Source organism: Phyllostomus discolor, chromosome 13, assembly GCF_004126475.2.
Source record: "Phyllostomus discolor isolate MPI-MPIP mPhyDis1 chromosome 13, mPhyDis1.pri.v3, whole genome shotgun sequence".
Lineage (NCBI taxonomy): Eukaryota > Metazoa > Chordata > Mammalia > Chiroptera > Phyllostomidae > Phyllostomus > Phyllostomus discolor.
This window is the reverse complement of record NC_040915.2, coordinates 29,130,865-29,154,807: the sequence shown is the minus strand read 5'-3', so window position 1 is coordinate 29,154,807 and position 23,943 is coordinate 29,130,865. Positions and strand designations below refer to the sequence as shown.

The window sequence follows — 23,943 nt, the reverse complement described above, 5'->3', positions numbered from 1 at the left end:
CACTGAGCTATGCCAACCAGGGCTCTGAAAGGAACCAAATTTAAATACCAAGTAGAATCGCCCTACCCTTCTGTCCAATAGAGGTCAAATCTGGTCCTAATGAGGACTAGGTCCTCCTCTGAGGTTTAAGGCAGTAGCGGCTATTCAATGAGGAGATGTGTATTCTGTGGGTCACTGGGTTCATTGTCTACTGAGCTGATCCGTTCTTCCAGTGGTCCAGCCATAGTCACTTTAGGTTAAGTTATAGCAGTTAAGTGTTAATTGTCCCTCTATTCCTTTTGCTTATAAAAACAGGACTCTGACTTTGCTATTTTTAGCCCTAAACCCAGTACAGAATTGTACCCTTGGGCTTCGACTGACTCAGAAGGCCTGCCTCTTTTTGAACTGAACAGATGAGAAATGTTGGCTCAGGAAGTCCGCTCTTTGTGAAGACTGCCCCAGGCTGCTTTTGGCTGCACGTCACTGGCTGACTTGGCACCTTGCGTGGGGCTCACCAGAAGGTCATGGCTATTAACCCACATTAACGGCCAGAAAGAAGTTTTCAGGAGGCATTTGCTTGGCCGTTAGAAAGCCAACTGGAAAGTTAATTCGTGTTGAACAGAATACATGGTATAAAATATATAGCGCTCTAATATTCCAAACAGCTTTCTATCTATACCTGTACCTCTGTCTATCTATATCTTGTAAATATAGAGAGAAAGACAAAAAGAAAAAGGAGAAAAGACGATGATGCTTTTTATTGGTTTATTCCTGCTCATGAAGGATATTTTTTACTTGAGCTATTTTATATTTCTAAGTATTTCTGCAAGGTTTTCATTAGAAAATTTTAAAGCAAGAATGGGAATTCTTCTCATATGGTGAAACCTTTATAGGCCAGAAAAAAAAAATACTCTGGTTGCAGCCACAGTGAGAATAATGATTTCTTCTACCTACAACTAGTTTTATGCGGCTCTATTATACTTACTTGTGTTCTTAGCTGATTCCCCTATCATATTAGAGGCATTTTGGGACAGAAAGTACCTTAACATATATTTTGTCCTGCTCTCATAGTGCCCTATGTGAGGGTTGCAATAGGCGTTCATAGAAAGCTTCATATTGAATTGAAGTTATAGGTGCTTAATCAAAACTTCTTTGATTAGGGACTTATTTCCAAACCCATAAAAAAATACTCATGACAGAAAGAATTATGAGGCGAATTTATAAAGCCAGCAGATACACAGAAGATTCTTAAGATGCAAATAGATATTGAATTATTTATATCATATTCTTGTCATGGAATTGTTCATTTAAAATATGTTTACTAAGATGATTCGTTCAATCTAAGTATTTAGCTGAGGTAAACATTAGAATTAGGCTATTCAGAAATCACCTCAAGTACTAGAAAAAGTAAAAGAAAATAGCCTATTGTACTTCAATGAAATTGGAAAGTCCTCAGGGACCAGGCAGAATCTTTAATGAGTGATGACTGTTCGGCGTGTTGAATGGAGAAAGGCATCCTAGGCACATGGCCCTCTTTCAGAGAGGACTCAAGGAGAAAATAGGACAAATGAGTGAAAATAGCTGTGCGAAGATATGAAAGAGTTAGGAGGGTCTGAATGTTAGATAATAAATCATAAGACATAATAACACCATTATAAAACAGCAAAGGAGTAACAGAATTAATATGTCAGAAGGAGAAGTGACCAAATACTCTCATTTGCATATGAGAGACTGAGCCTCTCAAGATAGGGATTTTTAGGAAAATCCCCAGAAGTGACTTGAATTATCTATCTCGTCTAGTGCCATTATTTCTTTTTTTTATGGGAGCAGTCCTCAATAATGATTAAGCATCCTCATATTCATTTCATTAATGATTTTGTAAACTTAGTTACAAAATAATTTATTGGCTTAGTTACATTGCAAAAAATACTATATTAAAATAGAACTACATATTTATTTATAATGTTATTTATGTTTATTTAGTAATGCAATTAGACATTTCTATATTTTTAAATCATAATTTTTACTTTAAAAATATCTACTTGTACCTTCATATATATCACATATAGTGATTTAAATAATACACTATTCCACTTGGAAATAGTCAATTAGCTCTATAATTTTCTTTATGTACATGAATTCCCCAAGTAAGGCATAATGTCAGTAAAGATGGTTATTGAAATGCATTCATACACAAAGTGGAAAAATGTAGCAATTAACTTCATTAAAAATAATTATTCTTAAGGAAGGTGCACTATGATTCTTGTGCCCTTTCCTTTCTGACACTTCATTATCTGTGTGAAGAACATTTCTAACTTCCAACTACCCCTTTGTGTTAACACAGCTACTCCTTACGATAAAACTGTGAGTTATGAACCATCATTACTCCCATTTTTTCAGATGAAGAAACCGAGGCAGAATGCAGTTGGGCTTCTGACTAGCCAGTGCCAGGGTTTGAATGTAGGTAAATCGAAGGCAAAGCCTCTGCTTTTTCATTTTGTTTTACCAATGATAACAGGGGCAAACATTTATTCATTATCTCAAATACGGCACAAGGAAGTTACAACTGGCTTTTGTAATTAGCCTATAATTCCTAATCCAGGATGAACTCTAGAGATCATTCCTACAACTTTCCAGATGTAGTAGAAAGAATGAGCCTATAGACCAGCCAGAACACACTGTCATTGTCTAATGTCCCAGTCCCTGAGGGACAAAGGCCAACTCTGGTTCTGTAATTTGTCAGGTAATTGCAGATCCCTTTTTTCAAGTAGAATTTTGAAAGCAGTGAGTAACATTAAACATTGATTGGTTATTATATGAGAGAGTAAACAAAATGCAAACTTACCTACGTATTCTAAAATTTTCTCATTTAAATTAAAATAATTGAAGTGAGATCAAGGTCAAAGAAAGAAGAAATCTCCAAGTTTGGCACATCCTAAAGCACTGACAGAAAGCTAAATCGTTTCAGAATTTTGCTTCGAAATCCTGAAACACTGTGAGGTCCAGTAGAAAGAGCAGCGCTCAGGTGGGGTTTCCAGGCTTGCCGTTAACTGGCTGTGTGACCTTTGGAAACTCGATGAGCATTAAAACACTGGAGCAGAGCTGTTGCTCTACACGTTTGACAAAAATCCGTAGTGACAGAGCCCAGAGATGGCAATTTTTGACATAATCCCCAAAGAGCGCTTCATTTGGTTAATTTAATTTGACCTTCAACACGGATAAAAATGGTTACTACTTGTCAGAAGAATATTGGGAATTAAAAAAAAAAAGGAGGGGAGGGGTGAAGTCCATATCATCAATATCTACCCAGCTAAAGATAAGGGCATTAGTTAGAGCAGTGGTCCCCATCCTTTTTGACTTTGGGGACTGGTTTCATGGAAGACAATTTTTCCACGGATGGGAGACAGGGGGGAATAGTTTCAGGATGATTCAAGTGCATTACATTCAAGCTCACCTCCTGCTGTGAGGCCTGGTTCCTAGCAGGCCCAGACTGGTCCCAGTCTGCAGCCCAGAGGTTGGGGACCCCTGAGTTAGGAAACAGACAGAACCTCGGTGAAAACTGTTTTTATACATGTCTGGAGGGTGAGAAATAGATGCTTAAATTGGATGCAGGAAGCCACGAGGGGCCAGGAGAATGACAGGCAGAGGGAGGTTACGGCAGCTGTGTTTGTAAAGGACTGAGCTGCATTTTCCTTTTGAAAATTTCAGAGGACTTCAAGGAGACATCACATGGTTTCTGGAGCATAGCTCCCTATGTGTTTAAGTTTCAGGAGTACAGAGAAGGGTTCTTTGACCTTAAAAAAAACAACTAATCTAATGTGTGAGAATTCTTTCAACAGTAGAATTGGATTTTCAACCTAGATGTAAAGAAGGTTTACAACGCAAATACTCTTTTAAAATGAACCATCATGACAGAGTCACACTAAAGCTTGATTCCTTTAGGAGAGCTGATTGATGGGGGTGCATGGTCAGCAGAGCACCTTAGGCACCAGGAGTGAAGGACGGGGCTTGTGTCCCTCTGTTGAGTGCCACTACCTGAGGTGGCATTATCACACCTAATGTATAGCTGGTAAGATGGAGGCTTATTAAGGCTGAATTGACAATTGTCAAACAGCTGGTAAATGTAGCATTGAGACCCCAATCATGTCTGACATTGTGTCCATAGTCTTAACCACACCACAAGTTTTGGGGTACAGAAGGCTTGAGCTTTACTACTTCATGACATTTCGACCTTCCATCTGCACTCCACATCCCAAATGCGTGTCTCCACTCTTCTGAAGCGAGGAGCATCATGATTTAAAACGTGATCACAAATGCTCACACATGAAGACCACCCAAAGGGAAGGCAGAGTCAGGGCATGAGCCAGGAAAGAGAGGGCACAATCGTCAAGACAAACAAGTCCAACCAGACCACTGGGATGTCACCTTGGATTAGGATGCAGCATTTTTATTGTAAAAGTCCACATATTAGGCAATTCCCCTTGTGAAAAGGTTTTCAAATACATACACAGGGAACAGCTGAAAATTGAGAACTAGATCATATATAATAGATATTCATATTGTCCATACTATGCACACACTGGAAAGCTAGCTTTTTGGAGTATCCCCATTATGGAATACATTTCAAGTTGACAATAATAACATGTTTCCCATCGTTGAAAATTTGCCAACAACTCTCCCAAAGAGTCAACATTTAATAGGTTAACAATTCAAAACAAGAAAATAATTGATTCTATTTACATGTGTTTGAGGTTGTATCCTAGAGCACGGATATATTAAAAGTTTGTCAAGTTGGCAGCTAAATGTGTTTCAAGATTCATCCAGATGACTTTACATGGATTTGTATTTACAAAGTCACTGCCTCTTGTTTTCTCCTCCTTCCAGGTTATCCATAAAGTTTTGCTAGCTGTGACTGAATTCTGACTTAGAGGAATGATTGGCGTAAAGAAGAACTGACAGAGGGTGCTAATTTGGAAAAATAAGGGTTCAGGATGAGTACACAAAGATGAAACTGCACTCGAGATGGTTTGAAGTCTGGGACAACTGCTTCATGTGATTACAACCTAGCTGAATGCGGCCACAGGCATAGACTCAACCTCCTTGTAAGTCATTCATTAGTTATTTCATTTTTGAAATTCAATCTTCCGTACTTTTTAAAAAAAATTCACAGAGTATAGATTACTATATTCTGAGCACGAGTCAGTATGAATCTTGCTTATGTCTGTAATGGGTCCTCAAGCACATGGTCAAGGCTGACTCACCCCTGAATGTGGAGAATTATACACACACTTTATTCCCTAGTAGACTCATTTCTGTATACAAATACAGGACACAAATATTGTTCTAAAGGAGTATGGGCCTTTACTAAAATAAATTCTTGAGAATGAATATAAATAGTCCAAGTTCTTTGGATCCTCCCAGTTATCTCTGCAAGATCCAATATCCTCGGACAATGCTGATGTGAAAAGATGAGTCACTGGTTCCGGGCCAGCACAGAGCTAGTCACTGGAAGCACGTGGGGCCAGCTCACTTCACATCATACTTGTGGAGCACCACCTGTGTGCCAGGCACTGTGCGAGGTGCCGAGGACCCAAACAGGAAGTGACCAGGGTACTGCCCCAAGGCACTCACAATCACTAGAAGCAGATGTTGAGATGGAGACTAACTTCTGTCAATATCTATAATCCTAAAAGGAAGAAAAAAAAATAGCGGCAAGCACATACGATCACTTTATACTCTATGGAACTGGACATATTTAGAGGCAGCAGATGTTGAATATTCAGTCTCTATTTTACTTAGAGTGTTTTAATATGTCATATAAGGAAAAAATAAGCGGTTTCAATCTTCATGCATGAGGGATAAAAATAGTGAAAATTTTCCCCTCCAATTCTAATCCCAAATCCTTATAATTACATTCATGATTCTTTTGTAGCCCGAAGACACAAAAAATAAAAGACAATACTTTACCATGATAAGTTTAATCCATTTATTTTGGCTCTAAAGAGATGCATGCATTAAACTCGAAGCATTCTATGTTATTGAAATATTTACATCATTGTACATGTGATGTGGAGGAAATTTTCTTTCTGTTTTGGGATAGAGGTAAATTGATTTCTTGTCTAGGTTCTTATATTTCAGATGAGTTGTGATTTGTCTCAAATGAGGGAGATGTTCTGCGAGGATCAAATTTATCACAAGTTGACCCCAAATGAACTTAGAGTACAGTCTGGGATGTTTTGTGTCTAATTGTATTTTGAATTGAATAAGGACACCACCACTGTAAATAATCATTGCTTTTACTATATCAGTTCTGTAGCTGGAAATACGTTGTTTGGTTTCAATGTCCTTGCTCTTATTTCACTTTGCCCTGCAGGTTTGCAACACAGAACATTATAGTTGAAATTACACTTACCGAAAGAGAGTTGGGCACAAACAGTATGACGGGAATACAGCTTACCAAGTCAGAACACAGAAACAAATTCAGATGATTGTAAACCACACAAAGGATTACTTAAATGGACTTAGAAAGGACACCTTCTCCCATGAGATTTAGTGAAGAATAAGACCCATATCAATAAAACCAATGCTTCTTCACAGGTAAAGGTAGGAGACCCAATACACCAGATTGAACAAGCAGAACGCAGTGGGGAAGAAGATCCGTGCGTACGAGTCCATCTTGGCAATACGGATGTGTATCCTCCCGTGCCTCCAAGCTCCTGTTCGGCAGTCTTCGAAACAGCAGAAAAAGCTGGCGCAGTCCTTGCCGTCCAGACACTCATACCCGTATTCTTCATCTCTCTCTTGAAGGTGCGTGGCATTGTTCATTTGAATGGTTGCTGATCTTGGGCGAATATCAATAGTAGGGGCCTGAGACAAGGGCAGGGACAAAGAGGGATCAGAGTTCATTATGCTTGGCAAGTCCTAGACTGTGTCTCCACATGTTACCAATGTGAATGATGAATCTGAAAATGAGTACTCAGGAGATTGCTATGACAGCGTGATCTACAATGGTGAAATTGAACTTAGAAGGATAGCACATTTGCAGATTTCAACTTTTGAGCTTAAGCAGTGCGGCTGAAAATAATACCATCAAGCTAACAGCTAGAGCAAGAAGATTAAACACCAAAAGAACTAAAAGTTTAAAGATTTAAATCAAACAACTACATGGAATCTTATTCTAGTAAATATTAGATGTGAGGTTGGTTACATGAAGGCATTTAATGGTTTTGCATGTGAGTAGAACAGAGAAATAAAAATGCACCAATTTTGAAATCAAAGTTTGTGTCATGCTTACCTATAGGCAAATAGTAAACCCCATTATACTGAGCAAATGTCTTAAAGGCTTTAGTATAAAATGCTAAAAAAATATATAAATATAGAAGTTTGCTGAGTTTATACCACAATAGTATGGCTTATGTTTTAAAGGGACATGGTACTTCATGTAACATTCACCATCTAGAAACTTCAGAATGAATGTCAGCTATGTTTACCTGCCTGTGAGTGAAAATTCAGGAAAAAATGTTACTGCCACCAAATATAGTGTTGAGGAAGAAACTAGTACCAATTAATTGAATGCTAATCAAAGGGGGTTTTTTTTAGTATCTCATTGTGATTTTAACTTATCTCTCTGATAGCTAGTGACTGAGCATTTTTCATATGAGTTTCTCTTCAGGACAAATTATAAAATTGCTGTAAGACTCAATGGTCTTTCTCGTGTTAATTTGGATGACTTAGCTTTAGGATAATGTGAATACAAATCCCAGTGTCTCTGATGCAGCTGTCAGCATTCAGCTGGGAGTAGAAATCTTGTAATATTGCATGACAGAGCCCGAGGCTCTTGGCTCACCCTGGAAGGTGGGAAGGGTGTTTTAACTGAAACATTTTAAAGGCAGTGTTATTTTTACAGACCTGACGGGTGGAGCTTAGACCAATAAAGATTATTAAATTTATTTATCCAAAAGCAATCTTGTTTTGCATTAGGATTTACAGAGTTAAATCTTAAGTGCATATTGGTTGTATGTGGTATGTAGTAGATGCAGGCAGTGAAATTGAATTTAGTTTTCATCTGAGAAGAGAGGGTAAGATTTGGCTTTAATGCTCAAAGAGACCCCCTTGACTAATGCCACCTCATCCTGCTTACGGCATTCAGCTTCCTGGAAGGTCAACACCTCTGTGAATTCGTGTAGGGTTGCTGAATCAACTCTAGAAATCTATAGAATTTTCTCATCTTAAACGTGTAATCTTTAGTAGAATGCTTAAATGTCTAATCATAAAAAAAAAATAAAACACCATGTAAGCGTTAATACTTAAATTCAGCAGTTGCATGCAGTGAATTTCCATTCCAAAAACATTATACCTTGAAGGAAAACATCCGAAGAAGCTTTGGGTTTGTAGACAGAAAAGAGAATTGCATTTGTTTATTAAAAGAAGGAAAAAAAGAAAAAAGAGACAAAATAAGATAAATTAAAAATGCATTTTGAAAACATAGTAAGTAAAATGAACTGAAATTATAAACACAGAATGACAGTTCTGAACATGGAACAAAGCATAAGCCTAAAGTTGGAAAAGGGAGTTCGGTGGTTGCTAGTAAAATCTTCAGTAAATTAACCCACAGTTACCTAACTGCAAAAGCTGGTGTTGTTTATTTGGGACAAATCTTTCTATTATTTTATTTCCTAATCCTCATTAAAAAGGCCTTAATAGGTGAATCCTGATAATGAACCAAAGGACATATTAAATGGGAAAATGAAGATTTAGTCCCTCATTCATCACTTAGGCTCTTGCATCTTCTGATAAATCATATAATTTTGCCTTAAAAAGGGGAAATGCATGAAATTCGCAGATAACTTTAGTTTCTCAGTTTCTTTAATTGCCTTTCTCTTCCGCCTTCTTTTCTTCTTCTGTCATCTTTATGACCTCGGAATAAGGAATCCATGGTTTCTATTTCTGTAACAAAATGCACTCTGCAATGACCCATCTGTGAGAGAGGGCCAAAGGGCTTTTTCCAAAGGAGAACAAAAAAGGAAGGAAGGAAGGAAGGAAGGAAGGGAGGGAGGGAGGGAGGGAGGGAGGGAGGAAGGGAGGAAGGGAAAAAGGAAAAAAGAACTCTTCAGACTTGTTTGTAAGCCAGTCCCCTCACACCCTCGTTACTGTTGGCAGGTAACAATGCTGAGTATCAGTCGAACCATCTTCTTGGGGGGAAATGAAATGGAAAGTGAAGGAGAAGAAGAAAACAAAAACACCAACACAAGGAAACTAAAAGAGAGAGAAAATGCTAAAGCAAAGAGAGGCAGAACAGAGAAGGAAAGGACTGCATAAAGCACAGTGAATATTTGGGAAATTAAAGAGAAGCATTTATTTTTTATATCCATCAAGAAAAATGGTGCTTCTTTCTTTACCTGTTATGAATTCTTATATTCAAATGAACATACAATTTAAACAATTTCATTGGTGTTCCTGGAGATGCATCAAAATACAACAGAATCAGCTCAATTTCCTCCTTATCATTCAGCCCCACAAAGTTTATGGGTCAGACAGCCACTACCATTGCCCTCGGGGCCCTTAGAGCAGACAACCAGGAAAGGCTGCACATTGAGTTCATTCCTTTGCCTCTGACTTGGAGGGAATGGACCTTAAATTTCACAGGGGCCCGTGAGCCAGACATGGTGTTCAGCTGGGTAAATGGGTAGCGACTTGCTCCCTTCAAAATTAGTAATAAAAGACAATGGCCTTAGGCATTCAATTTGTGCTTCACCATCTCTATTAAAAGCTTGGTAGCAGGGAGAAGTCATTCTCCCGGTTTCCAAACCCCTGAAATCAATCCAGGTTGGTTCCTGTATAAATCATCAACATCAACCATCACTGTCATCTGTCATGATAAGTACCTTCCATGTGTAAGGTACTATGTAATGCTTTTTACCTCTATCAACACATTTATTTCTCACAGCAGCTCCATAAGATATGTGTTTTTTATAATATTCATTTTATACATGAGAAAACAAAGGGAGGCTAAATAACCTGCCCATCAAGAGATGAGACATTTCTTTTAAATCAAAATAAATAAATTGAATATGAATGAAACCAATAGAAATCCTCTGGTGGCAATACACACACACGTATACACACATTAAACTATTTGCAAAAGTGTGGTGATCCTTGAAATTTCAAGAATCTTGTGACTTCTTAGTAGAAAGCTTTGGGTAAAAATTTTAATTTAGCCCTGGCTGATGTGAGTCAGTGGACTGAGTGCCAGCCTGAGAACTCAAAGGTTGTGGTTTGATTCCCAGTCGGGGCACATGCCTGGGTTGTGGGCTGGATCCCCAGTTGGGGGCATGTGAGAGGCAACCACACATTGATGTTTCTCTCTCTCTCTTTCTCCTTCCCGTCCCCTCTCTCTAAAAGTAAATAAACAAAATAAAATCTCTTAAAATTCATTGAAAACATCAATAATTTACAAACTCTTATAGCAAAGGGGCAGAAAGATGAAAATCAGTGAAATCTAGAATAATAGCAGCTAGCACATAGATGCATTTCTTAGCAATGGTTGTATTCCCCATGAAATGAAGAGAGCAAGAGTCTGCCTTAGTGAACTAGGTCTCTCTCATTGAATCCTATGTTCTGGTCAAACTCACACATTCACTTTTCATTTTGGAGCCCAAAGTGTTGAGGCTTAACCTGTAGATTGGCTAAGTAAAACCAAACCACAACCAAGCCAGGTGGTCTTTCTGCATAAAAATGTCAGTGGTCCCAGTGGGAAATGATACGTACAGGGTTTTTCTTCTTTTTGTCTTTGTCTTTGCTTGGTTTCCGGTTGCTGACAAAATAATGCAGGGTGCCATACTCTACCAAAGCAGAGAAGACAAATATGAAGCAGACAGACACAAAGAGGTCCATTGCTGTGACGTAGGAGACCTTGGGGAGCGACTTCCGGGCAATGGTGCTGAGGGTCGTCATTGTCAGGACAGTTGTGATACCTGAAGGGGCGAGGAGGGCACAGTAAAACAAATCATGTGACCACATCAGTCACCACTGAGGCTGCACTTGTTTTGTGGCACTTGGTAAGCAACCTCAGTGACAGGAAAGGAAGTATAATTGAAATCATTCACTATGCCCACAAATATTTATTGCCTCTTAAATGTCATTTAATTTGGTAGCACCTTTGCTTCTTTAACTCTAAAAAATGTGATCATTTTTTAAACAATCACAACTTCTGCATGCTGTAGTTATGGAGAATAGAAAATGCATATTAGACATGTTTGACTTGAAGTCAACTTTTGGTCAATGATCAACAAACAGGAACGCATACCTGCTCCCTCATTCCTCATTCCTTAGCTCCCCCACCTCGATCCCTTCTCCCACCATTGTCTTTGCCAGTGAGCAGGCATTAATGATTGGTTAAAATGAGCTGTGAGAGCGCCCATAAGAGTGATTGTGACTAGCAGGAATCTGGACTTCAGAAGAAGAAATTGGTATGAGATCTTTTCCTTGAAATATTTGTGGGATGGGTAAATTGGAATATATCAATCCATTTGTTCCATTTATTCATAAGTACACATATATTACTTGAATAACTGTTGAGCTACCAACTATGCACCAGGTACTATACTGGAAATAAAAAAGATATTTACCTGCTCATGCAAGAGACAGACATAGCGTGTCATGCAACACATTCTACCCAGGGTGAGAATTAATTGTTCTAAAGTAATAAGCTCAACACATTTTGGGTTTGTTTCAGCATGTAGCATTAAACACTATAATTGTTGAATAGGACTTGTAACATAAAGTACCACATATAACAGAAAAAGTAAAAATAACTTTATTTTGAAACAGATGGCAGACTAAATTAGGTTTGGAAGAGGATCAATATGCAAATGATAGCTTTAAAAATTTTTTTCCCCAGTAATTGCTTTTGCCCTCAGTTTTAGTAGCTTGGTACAGATCATTTTGTCAGAAAATGACTATAGTTGCTAACATTTCCGAGGTCTTACTATGGTTTGTGAACTTTGCACAGAATACCTTATCCAATCTAATTAAAACCCCACAAGTTAGGTAGGAAACGATACATGTTTTACATGTGAGGGAACTGTGATGTAGAGATTAAAGGGTATTTCCAAAGCTGTACTATAATTGTGGGTTGAAATTCAGATTTGTTGGACTTCGAAACCCCAGCTCTTACCTATTGCACGATACTGCCTCTCTAGCAAGGGCTGAGCAAGGGATGTGGCTCTAATTTTCACGTAGCTGATGGAAGAGATTATGGTTTAATAATCCATTTTTCAGTAGTTTTCTTAGTTAAGTCTTCAGAGAATTTTATCAAGTATAAAAAGTTTATTCGTGGCCCTAGACTCCAATTTCCCTGTGAGTCTGTGGCGTTGTTGTAATCTCCGTGTACCTTGTTTCTCATGTGACAAAATGGATGTGAAAATCTGAGACACATATCAGCCATCATACAACAGACTGAGCAAACTGTAAGTGATCTTAAAAGTGGGGAGATGGGTTCTCAAAATTTCCCATCATTGTGTGTTCCCCCAAATAATCTTTTTAGTGGCTCTTGGGTAAGGAGCCAATTAATATATACGTATGTCTTCAAATGTCATCATGATTATATATGTGAGAATTAATGAACAGCCAGTGGTATGCTGGTGAAGGCATAACAAATGACTAGAAAATATGGAGGCTGTGATTTTCAGTGTTTGACTATTTCTTTGGTGTTAATGCTTTCACCTCGGCTGATGTCAAGCTGCCAGTATGACATCACTGGACACACCGTCGGGAAAGGACAAATGACCAGTTCTCATGAGCCGGTGTAAGCAGCTCCAGCATATAAAACTGCTCAGAGACCAAACAATTTTTTAAATCTATTGAAATTAGAAGGATTTTTCCCCTAATTAACTTAACTTTATTAATAATTTACTAAGAATAAATTCTATGAAGGTGATTAGGAAAGCAGAATTAGGAAACTTTAAACATTGTTTTTTCATTTTTAATATGCTAGTTTTCCTTAACAATGAAAAAGTAGCATGTCTATGTAATGGCTGACTGAATTAAAAGCACATCAATTTAGAAAAAGGAGTAAAGGTGTGTCTTACCTAAGGAGGTCCTGGCTGGAACAGCATCCTTGTTGATCCAGAAGGACACCCAGGAGAGAACGACAATGAGGGTGCAGGGGATGTAGGTCTGGATGGTGAAGTAGCCCATTCTCCTGCTCAGCTCAAAGTAGACGCACATGACCACGTAGTCTCCTGGAATAGAACAAAGACGGCCCCATGTGCCCCCTTACCAAGCACTGGAGAGCATTCAAAAAGCAGCACATAGCCAACCCTCACACATTTCAACTGAGAGTTCATACAGGGGTATGCAAAAACACAGGGCAGGAAGCGAAATCCAAATGAAACGGAAGTGTGATCCTTTCAGAAACAAAGTGACTACTAGACAGAAGAAAACATTGGTGAACATACTGATCATAAGTTCTTTTTTCAGGTGAACTTTGATGGTGCCTTTTCTGCTTGCTTAGTGCATGCAATATACATTTTTTGTTGTGGTTTTCTGGGGAGGGAAGGAACAGTGTTTTTATACTGTGCTTCTCTTGCCTAAAATGAATCCTAAGATTTGTAACAATTTCCTCTTGTTCTCAGGATCTATGTCCTTCCAAACTGGAGAGTAATATGCTGGTGCTGAACACTAGTAAATAACTAGTTTACCCACTTTATAATGAAATCCCTATGCTGAGACATGTTTCCTCAAGGTTTCGTCAAATCATATGGTATTCCTGCAAAGCAGTTACTTCAATTCATAATTTCTCACTTATATGTGTGGCTATGTTTGTATTGTCTGTCTTCTTCATTCAGGCTGTATCTGCATGAGTCCACAAACTGCCTATTTTAGCCCATCATTGCACTACTAGTAATTAGCACCCTACTTGATTCTAAATAGGCATTTCATAGCATTTGTTGAATAAATGGTCAAAGAATGAATACACTTATAAATTTGTATATAAAGAAAAAACAAGAAATCAGGAGGCTGTCTTTTGGGACATTTGGGTTAAAAAAATGTGGTTATATAATAAAGGAATCAAGACATAGCCATGAGAATAAGTTAATGTGACAAACTTTGAGGTCTCTGATTTTTTTACTGTCAAGATTCGCGCATTGCTTCTAAAATTCCATGTCCTTCATTTTGTATGCTTCCAAGTGAAATTTTAGGGAATTTTAAGTTTTGAATTTAAATAATGTACCATGGAGACTTAGCCCAGTTACTATATATTAATATTTTCTTTCTACTCTTAGAGAACATCAGTTTCAAAGACTGTACCTGTTCTTGCAATGGGAGGCGAACAAATAAGAGAATACAGTTTTCAAATACTACTTCTTCTTTTTTACTAAATTATAATGTGCCCTAAAATGCATGGAGAATGATATCCAAACCATGCATTCCATTTTAATTACTTGGCTTCCAGCCCATGTTTCTCTGTTCACTTGGCTGATTTAGAACTGACTTGAAAACAAGGTGCTTTAGAAGCCTTGTGCAGAGAAGATTGACTTTGCGAGATGAGGTATTACCGCTCAGTCCAGTTCTCCCTTCCCTTCTCAATCTTTACTCCACACCCTTCCAAGATGCTGAGACAGAAGACCCTCACTGGCTCTTCCTCATGAAGTCAAGAGTCTCCCCTGCAGTGTTTGCTACGTGGGGTTCTGAGCAGCTCCTCACACTGCCCTTCGGTGGATTAATGTTCTGTTACTTCCCCGAGTGAGGCCTGGTGAGGGCAGCAGCAACGGCATGGGCACTGGGGCATCTGGTTCCACTGGAACACATATTCCTTCTCAGAGATCAATAAGTAGCAATTATGTAGTGATTATCTCTCGAAACTTGAAGGTATGACTTTCTTATCATATTAGCTAGATTTTGATTAGTTCCCTGAGGTTATACTCCTCTGTGTTGATGTGTCTGGATTGAAACTATTTCATGTCAACACGTCTTATAAATTAGTTTGGTCCTTGCTTTTTATTTAATTTAGAATATAGCATACACAGGCTATGATTGAGGATTAAAGTAATTTAATTTGAGATGATCCCTACTAATGGCTGTCTTTTTTTTTGCTTTTTCTCCTGTTTTTCTGATCTGAATACCAAAGGCAAATGCAAGCAAAAAAAAAAACAACAACAAACAAAGAAAGAGGCTTTCTTTTTATTAGTCCAAACTAATAATATTCAGGAGGTACTTTTTCTCCTTATTTTCCAAGACCTTAAGAGTTTTCTGCATATTTTAAATGTGTTAAATGACACTTCACAAATAATAGTTTAATAAATTTGGACAATTTTAGTAACTTTTTATTCCTTATCATATAAATGAATGAGAATCTGCACTTTGGCATTAATGGTCTGACTCTTTTAAAGGTGAATTTTAATTTTGCCTCAAGTTAACAAGGTAATTATCTCGATTCAATTCTCCTATTCCCTTTAGGTCAGATTCTAAACCTCCATAGCCTTCTAATCTATTGATATCTATTTTGAGATAATAGCTTCTGAGCATCTTTCATTTTTACCAGCAAATCCAAAGCTTTTCTACCACTGTAATACAGGCTCAAACTTGGGAACAGGCCACTGAAAAGCAAAGCAGCTTCTCAGTGACAGCCCGATGCCTGTCTTATCTCTAAGGCCATATCCTTTTTGTATTTTAAAAAACTCTTGGGCTGAGGTGCCTAGAAACCAAATCCCCTGGAGGTGCCGCATCAGTGATTCGCCAAGTGCGAAGGGTTCAATGTCAGCTCAGTCAAGGGTGCTGGTTTCAGCCACTTCAAATTTATTTTTCAATTGACTTACTTGAAAATAAATGTTTAAAGCCATAGCATTTTATAAATTAGTTTGTTCCCTGCTTCCCACCTCCCCCCACCCAATTTAGATGCAATAGACACAGGCCATGATAGAGGAGAGAAGACATAGAATTTTAATAACCCCCACTGATGTTTATTCTTTGTATTTAGTATGATTCTCATGCCTGGTTTCAGGAAGAGACTATCAACGTCAGTGAACAATGAACTCCAATTATTATTTCTTTAGTGTGATGTAAACCATATGAAAGCTTTAAAACTTCAGATTTACTAGAGCATTTAGCCTCCATTTCATACATGAACTATTTCCTCTTAAAAACTTAAAGGTCCCATGACAGAGAAGTCTGCCTCTCCATTGAACACCGGAAATCATAAAAATAATTATATTCTAGTCACCAGTAAAGTAGCCCTACTATGTGCAGACACTGGACTAAATGGTTTGCATATATTATTGCTAAACTTCCTAATCATTTTGTCAGGATGGTAAAAAAAAAAGCCCACTTCACTTTGTTCCTTTCTCATGATTCTTCCTCCACTTAAATACAGTGGATAGAGAATGTATCATTCTACCTGGGTAACTTTGAAGGCATAATTATTATTATACTCTTCTTTTCATTCCTTTCTCAAGTCTCATCTTTAAGTTAACACATATTTTTAATCTTTTTATGCACAGAGCACTATATTAGGCAATGTAGAGATTAAGGTATAAGGAATCTTACAACTAATTCTAAATTAAATGGATTAAGTGAGAACAAAATTATCTTCTCTCTGACTATGACTCAGATAGGCAGGGAGATATGCTGAGACAAGGTGTTATATCTACCATTAGAACTCCTTACTAAACTCTTGAATCTGAAACCTAAATCCTTGAGGTTCATTTTGACCACAGGCAAGCAGGGTAGTTGATTGGTTGTACTTTTATTGGGGGAAATTGTTCTCTGAAATTAGATCGATACTTTACCTAATGCACAAAAATAAATTTAAAATGAACCAAAGACCCAAATTTACGTGTGAATATAAATCCTACACATGGAGAAAATATAGGGCAATATCTGTATAATCTCAGTGTGGAAAAGGCTGTCAGGTATACAAAATATAAGAGACACAAAGAAAAAAAATGATACGTTTACCATGTAAAACTTAGAAGTTGTATTATAAATAATTTGCTTTAAATAAAGTATTTCCAAAATAAATAAGAAGTCAAAGTCTAATATCACTGATACATAAAGAGTTCTCATTAATTATTGAGAAAACAAACCCACATTTTCAAGTAGGCTAAACTCTGTGGACAATTCATGGGGTGCTAATTATATGGAAAGAGCCTGAACTTCAGTAGTGATCAGTAATGGAAAATATTAGTTTTTCATGTGTAGCCTGTCAGACTGGGGAAAAAAAAAACGAATTTTCAGCACTGACCAGATGTGAAACAAGAGCAGAACTACACTCTCTTGGTAGGGGTACGCACTGATGTAAACTTTTGAGACAGTAATCTGGAAATATATTTGAAAAAAATGTACTCCTAGATATCTGGAATAAACACTGAAGAGAAAAACATTTTCTAAAATAATGCCTTTCCGTTGACACCAAGCGTTTTTTAAGGCTTGCAGTGTGCTCAAAAAAAGGAAAAGAACGCCAAGTCCTTGGGCAGAATCCAGGTCCCTGAGCTTAAGGAGTCCAGAGCACTGTGGGGGGAGAAAAGACTTTCATATCCAATCAGTTTCTAACTTCTGTGCATGTCACCCCCCAGTGTGTCATCCCCTGCCCACCGTTCCCAGTGGTAGTCTAGGCTCTTATGAACCATTTGGGAACCACAGTCAGCATCCTTCCAACAGCCAGTCTCTGTGGGGTCAAGAGAGGGGAAACATACCTGAACTGTACTCTTTGCCCTCAGAACCCTCAGGCTAAGAAAGACACATAAATATGGTGTCGCTCCTCGATGCACAGAGGCTCCAATGAAACATGTGCAGGCTGTTATCTCACATGCCATGATGAGATGAAGTTGCTGGCAAGCACATTTCTGACAGTTCTCATTAAATAACAGCCACCTTCATGAGCCTTAAAGAGGTCCACGCTCCTCTACAAAGAGAGTCCAAACTCCTTAGCTTGGCATGCAAGGCTGTCTATAATCTGAATTTAACTTAGACCTTTCTTTCTCATTATTCCATGTCCTTGAATCCCTAGACAATGTAGACTAAATATTTTTATATCATGCTTCTGTCTTTATTCATCCTGGCATCACATCTCTGCCAAATCCCTAACTCATTTCCTCACCCCTTTTCTTCATCCCAGCTGCCACCCACTGACCACCAGACATACATACTCTTTATTGTAACTAGACTTGTGCTAAGATTAAATGAAATTTAAAAATGTATTTTCTCAGTTGATCAAGCTGCATTATACGTACACATGTGTGTAGTGACTACTACATTGTGATGGTTCAGATTATAGAAAAGTCACTTCATTGTGGACAGCTCTGTTGGACAGTGCTGGTCTTAATTAACCTTTCTGGAATGCCTTTCTGCTCATTCCCTTCAAGTTCCTCAGGATAAAGTCCACATGTGACTCTAGCCCCCTTGGTCCTGATCCATATGGAACCTTCCAGCTGTGTCTCACATCATTTGTAATTTCCATTTGTCCTCATTTGCCATGTGACCTTGAATCTCTGGACTACTCTCTGTGCTTCTGCTCATGTCACACACATATGCAAACCTCTGAACCCTTCTGGAATTACCCATCAGTGTCAGGACACACTAAAATTCTTTAACTTGTCCTGTGACACTCTGCATGGTATTTTCCCTGACTACACCTCCAGGCTCTATCTGGGGTTCTTGTATTTCCTTCAATGCCCCCTGCTACTTCTTGCCTTAGCGTCTTTTCACATGATGATTCCCTTGGCTCAAACTCTAATGCCACCATCTTAACTCTATTCTTTCTCAGATGTCACTTAACTTAGCTCAACATTGGAGGAACCCTTATTAGCTTAGATGTGCTCAGTAAGAATTTACAGCACTGTATAACCTTCATAGGGCTGATCATCACTGAAAGTATGTGACTGGTGTGAATATGGAATTCACTCGAGTTTATAATTAGTCTGTGGGCTCCATGAGCAAAGTAGCTGCACCTACTTTGCTCACTGATTTTACTCTCAGCATCTAGCACAGTGCCTGATACATAGAAGGAATTCAGCAGTTATTTGATAAATGAATAAATTGAGCTAAGAAGGCCACGAAGAACATTCTGGTTGAACTACATACCAAAAGCATTTAAGATCAAGGCAGAGATCAACATGGGCTTTTAAAATATTAATCTTTTACTTTAGACACTATCGCTTCTGGAAATAATTTTACTGGATACTCGCGGAACTCCGGAGATGTGGACATAAGGTCTCAGAGAGCTGTTAGCAACCTTAACTGCTTGCCAAGGAGAAAGAAGGGGAGGGAATAAAGCTACACCAGAGTGGCTGCATTATGCTTATTAAAGAATCGATCGGTGATTTCAGCCTCTCAGCCAGATCCAATTAGTGCGAGACAGAACAAAGGGCTTAGCTGCTGAAACAGAACCATCCCTGTCTGCCACATAAAGCCTAATAGGTGCATTTTCATCTCAGAACTGGACCAGTTTTGTTTCATCTGTTGATTGTTTAAGCTCATAAGTGGAAAAAAAGAACAAAATCATGATTAGGGAAAAAAACAAAAAGTGTAATTTATCATTTATTTTTCTAGGCTACATCTGTCCCCAGTGAGGAAAAAGCGCCTAGCATTATGATGAGAAACAAGAGCCACTTCAGGCGCAAGTGCCTCCAAGCAGAGCTGAAGTCCAGCATTCTTACAAGGGCAACTGACAGGGTTGATCTGTTGGAAAAAGAGGACAAGGGAGGCAGGAAAGGTGACTGGGAAAAAGCTAAGCATGATTCACGTCAGCCTAAGGAGGAAAGCTTCCGGGATTTTCTGGAGCAAACTGCTCCACAGAGTGAGTTAGCCCCGCCTGGAGGCAGGAGAAGCAGTCATCTGTTCTCTGTAGGCTGAGGTAGGGGGTCTCAGTCTCCTGGCTCTGTGGTGGCCAAAGGCGGTTCTCCAGGAAAGGGGTCTGTGGTGGACTGTTAGCAGCCAACCCTTGCAGCACCCCAGGGAAAAGGTGCACCAGCTCAGAGAGGATCATGGGAAGGAGGGGCATTAATAAAATCCACTGCTAGGACTGTGGTGTCAGACTGGCTGGGTTCAGAAATCCTAGTCCTTCACTAAATGGCAGTGTGACCTTCCTTCCTTAACTCTCTGAGTCCCGACTGCCTTACTAGAACTCACTTCACAGGGTCATTGTGAACATAAAAAGAGTTAATAGTCAACACGTATAAGGTGACTGGTGTAATTCCTGACTCATAGGAAAAGGTCCATTCGTGTCAGTTATTACAACCTCCTGTAGTCCATGTAATATAGTCAACACCGTTCTGGTGCGTATAACCATAGAAGTTACTAAGCATCCCAAAGAAAACTGAAGTTAAAAAGGGTCCTAGCTTTTACCCACGTCAACCAATTCTATCCTCTAAAGATCAAGCCATTGAGATTACTAAAGAAGATGGGTGTTTTGTGTTAGGAGGCAAAGCTGTCTAGTGGCAGACCTGGCATCCCACCTCCCAGACTCCAGTTCTCCTTCTGGAGTGAACAGCCTGCTCATTCCAGTCCAGGGGTCAGGATCATGGGTTTAAAGCAAAAACAGTGAAAGAAGAGTAATTTCTGAGGGCAGTTAATACAGAAAGCTGGTTTGGACAACTGGGAACCCCAACCACAAAGGGAAAAATTCCTTTCATTTCTCCTTGAACCTTATACAATATAATAGACACTACTTTTAAGAGGAGGAAAACTCGTTTGTCTAGAATACCAGCCTGTCTGACTCAACAAACCATACTAGAATTTTTCTTTAGGAGAATAGTTTTAGGCAAAAGGAAGCTCAGTAATTACAACCTCCGGAGAATAGTGGTTTTCCTTAGATTCACTCAGTGAACATGCCTATTTGCTAATATCTCAGTTCTCTACACTTTTACTAGAAAAGTATATTAGTGTAATAGCTTCTCTTCCTTGCCCTCTGAAAAAGCCATCACAGGTTCTTAGCTCAGCGTGGCCTTCTGTAATACAATTCATTATTTTGTGGCCATTGTCCAATTCCAACAATGCAGTGAATAAACTCACCTTGGGATTTATGTAAATAAAACAACTTCGGCTCAGAAATCTAAAGCTGCAGATACAAGTGAGTAAATGCATTTGCCTCTTGGATCCATCCAAAGGGAATGCAGTTTCCCAGCAGAATTAAACCTAACTCCTGCAAACATCTGAGTAGACACAAAAACCTTTTTTAACAGAAAGCGCAGAGTGGTTCCTGATTGCAGGAAGTATGCAGGATTCAGAGCTAGGATTCAAGTGCTAGTGACATTAACAAAACACAAAGACTTGTGTAAGTTGTTTAAATTCTTTCAGTAAATAGGGATGTCACACCTACTGCTAAGGCTGTTGTGAAAACCACATATGCTAGTGGTAGGGAAAGTGATTTGTAATCTTTCAGAGACAATGTATAGAGGAGGTGGTATTTGCAGCTTCCCAAGCACAGCTGTTTGCAGAAGAGCTTCCGTGACATTGGTACGTCAGCTTCCTGTTAAGGGATTTTTTTTTTAGCCTTTGTTAAAAGGCTACTGCAACTGTCAGGAATCTCTTCCAGACCATCACTGCTAGGAATGAGGATGGTTTTTAAACTCTGTCTGTTGAATTTATGAATGTATCTCGCAAACTGTTCCAAAATCGGAAGGCAAAGAGAGACATGTTGATAATGATTATAATTCAAAACCCAGAAACCTCTTCTGGAGAAATAAACTTATATTAGTAGGAACACTTTCTTTTCTTCTTATTTTCCCTGCTTCGATGGGCTTGGCATAACTTTGCGTTTGAAGGGGGACCTGCTTAATGTATCCCAGCCGTTGACATTTTCTTAAAGAAAAGACTCCACAGAGCTTGGGAAACCTAATGTTGTCAGAATACCAAGCTTTCTAAAATGGCTTTGAAAGCAGCTGGAAAAAGAACGTTTAAATTCAGTCAACTGCAGGCAATGGCTGCAAAAGGTCAAATTACAAAATGTTCCCCTAGATGTGAAATCACTCCTGGGGATACTCTACAAAATTATAGGCTTAAAAACTTGACCTCTCTTGCTCTTTGCTCTATGGCCAAGCACTCAATCTTAAAGCTTTTTTTTTTTGTCGTTGTATTTCTCTGCTGGAATTCTCTTACCCAGGAAGTTTTGCATTTTGTGATATTTGAGGTAATTTTTAAGATGTTGTAAAAAACATTTGTAAATTACATCATTCTACATATAGTTGGTTCTCAAAAAGCTCAACTTCTCTGAATAAAGAAACTTTCTCTGTTGCCGAGGAAAGCACTGGACTCAAGTGAGCGGACCTGGGTTCTGATTCCTGTCTGGCTTTGATCTTGAGTGATCTTGGGCAAATCCTTTCTCCTTCCTGGTTCACTTTATTTCTTTTTAAGTAAAATATAACTAATTCAGTTAGATAATGGATCTTCAGAAAAACAGCCAACCACATCCATTGATCTGGTTACATGTGGGATTCAGACCTCAAGGCTCGGTCGGTTTTTCATTTACATGCCACAGAAAGAATTCTAGCATCAGCCTGCTTGCCCCATGCAGTCTTGTGTTTCTTTCACTTTATAAAGGACAGTCTAAAGCAGGGAGTTGATGCCCAGCATTCTCTGTCCACAGAGAAGATGAGGACAGTATATTCTGAGCAAAATGGGCCTCTGGGAACAACTACTTTGAGAGAAGAATTATGTGAACCAATGTATGTGGTATCTGCCTCGCTTGTATCTGGTTTCCACTATTCAGAATCGATATAGGGGATTATCATATGCCCTTTGAACCTTTTCTTTTTTTGAATTGGCACTTGCTCTACTTTTGCAGATGGTATTGCCCATCTACTCAGCATCTAGAGCAATGGTGTTATGCTCTGCTCACCAAAACCGAAATTGCCTTTGGACTCATTACCCAGAGAGTTTTCAGTGCTTTTGTTGCTGGATTAGAATTGGGATTTCTTTTTAAATTTTATTTTAATCATTGTTAAAGTACATTTCTCTGTCCTTTACTCCTATCGCAGCCTACCCACCCATTCCTCCCCACCTCCCTCCCATTCCACCCCCCTGCCCCGCCTAGTTTTTGTCCATGTGTCCTTTGTACTTGTTCCTGTAAACCCTTTCCCTTTTCCCCTGAAATTCCCCTGAAATTCCCTCCCCTCTCCCCTCTGGTCACTGTCAGCCTGTTCTCCATTTCAGTGTCTTTTGTTATATTTTGCTCGTTTGTTTTCTTGTTTAGGTTCCTGTTAAAGGTGAGATCATGTGCTATTTGTCTTTCTCTGCCTGGCTTGTTTCACTTAGCACAATGCTTTCCAGCTCTATCCATGCTGTCACAAAGGGTAGGAGCTCCTTCTTTCTTTCTGCTGCATACAATTCAACTGTGTAAATGTACCACAGTTGTGGTACACAATTTTGTATCCACTCATTTACTGATGGGCACCTAGGTTGCTTCCAGCACTTGGCTATTATAAATGGTGCTGTTAGGAACACTGGAGTGCATATGTTCTTTTGAATTAGGTTTCAGGATTCTTAGGATATAATCCCAGCAGTGGGGTTGCTGGGTCAAAAGGCAGATCCATTTTTAGTTTTCTGAGGAAATTCCATGCTGTTTTCCACCGTGGCTGCATCAGTCTGCAATCCCACCAACAGTGCGCTAGGGACCCCCTTTTCTCCACAACCTCTCCAACACTTGTTGTTTGTTGCTTTGTTTATGATGACCATTCTGACCAGTGTGAAGTGGTATCTCATTGTGGTTTTAATTTGCACCTCTCTGATAATTACTGATATTGAACATCTTTTCATGTGTCTCTGGATCCTCTGTGTGTCCTCCTTGGAGAAGTGTCTTTTGATTCTAGGTGTCAGAGCGGAAAGGGAATTTAGAGATAGGGACAGGTTCTTTGTTTTCCAGGTGAGAAAGTAGAGCTCTGAGGAGTGCAGGGGCTTGCCAAAGGTCACCGTTCACACCACAGAACCGGCGCCAGAAGCTAGGTCTCTCGCTTTACCATGGAGCACTTT

The 23,943-nt window shown here is 39.0% G+C and overlaps 1 protein-coding gene across 2 annotated transcripts in view; it reads right to left on the bottom strand.

Annotated features, from left to right (window-relative positions):
• Positions 1 to 4,405: 4,405 nt before the first annotated feature.
• GABRG2 (gamma-aminobutyric acid type A receptor subunit gamma2) overlaps positions 4,406 to 23,943 on the bottom strand; it is a 79,184-nt gene continuing 59,646 nt past the window's right edge. The window contains exons 7-10 of one of the 2 annotated variants that reach the window (XM_028527818.2): positions 13,068 to 13,220; positions 10,747 to 10,952; positions 8,336 to 8,359; positions 4,406 to 6,846 (exon numbers count right to left, since the gene is read on the bottom strand). In XM_028527818.2, coding sequence (XP_028383619.1) covers positions 6,571 to 6,846; positions 8,336 to 8,359; positions 10,747 to 10,952; positions 13,068 to 13,220 — 659 coding nt within the window. In that variant the 3' untranslated portion in view covers positions 4,406 to 6,570. The remainder of the gene's footprint in view (positions 6,847 to 8,335; positions 8,360 to 10,746; positions 10,953 to 13,067; positions 13,221 to 23,943) is intronic. The other variant, XM_028527819.2, reaches the window with a different exon arrangement.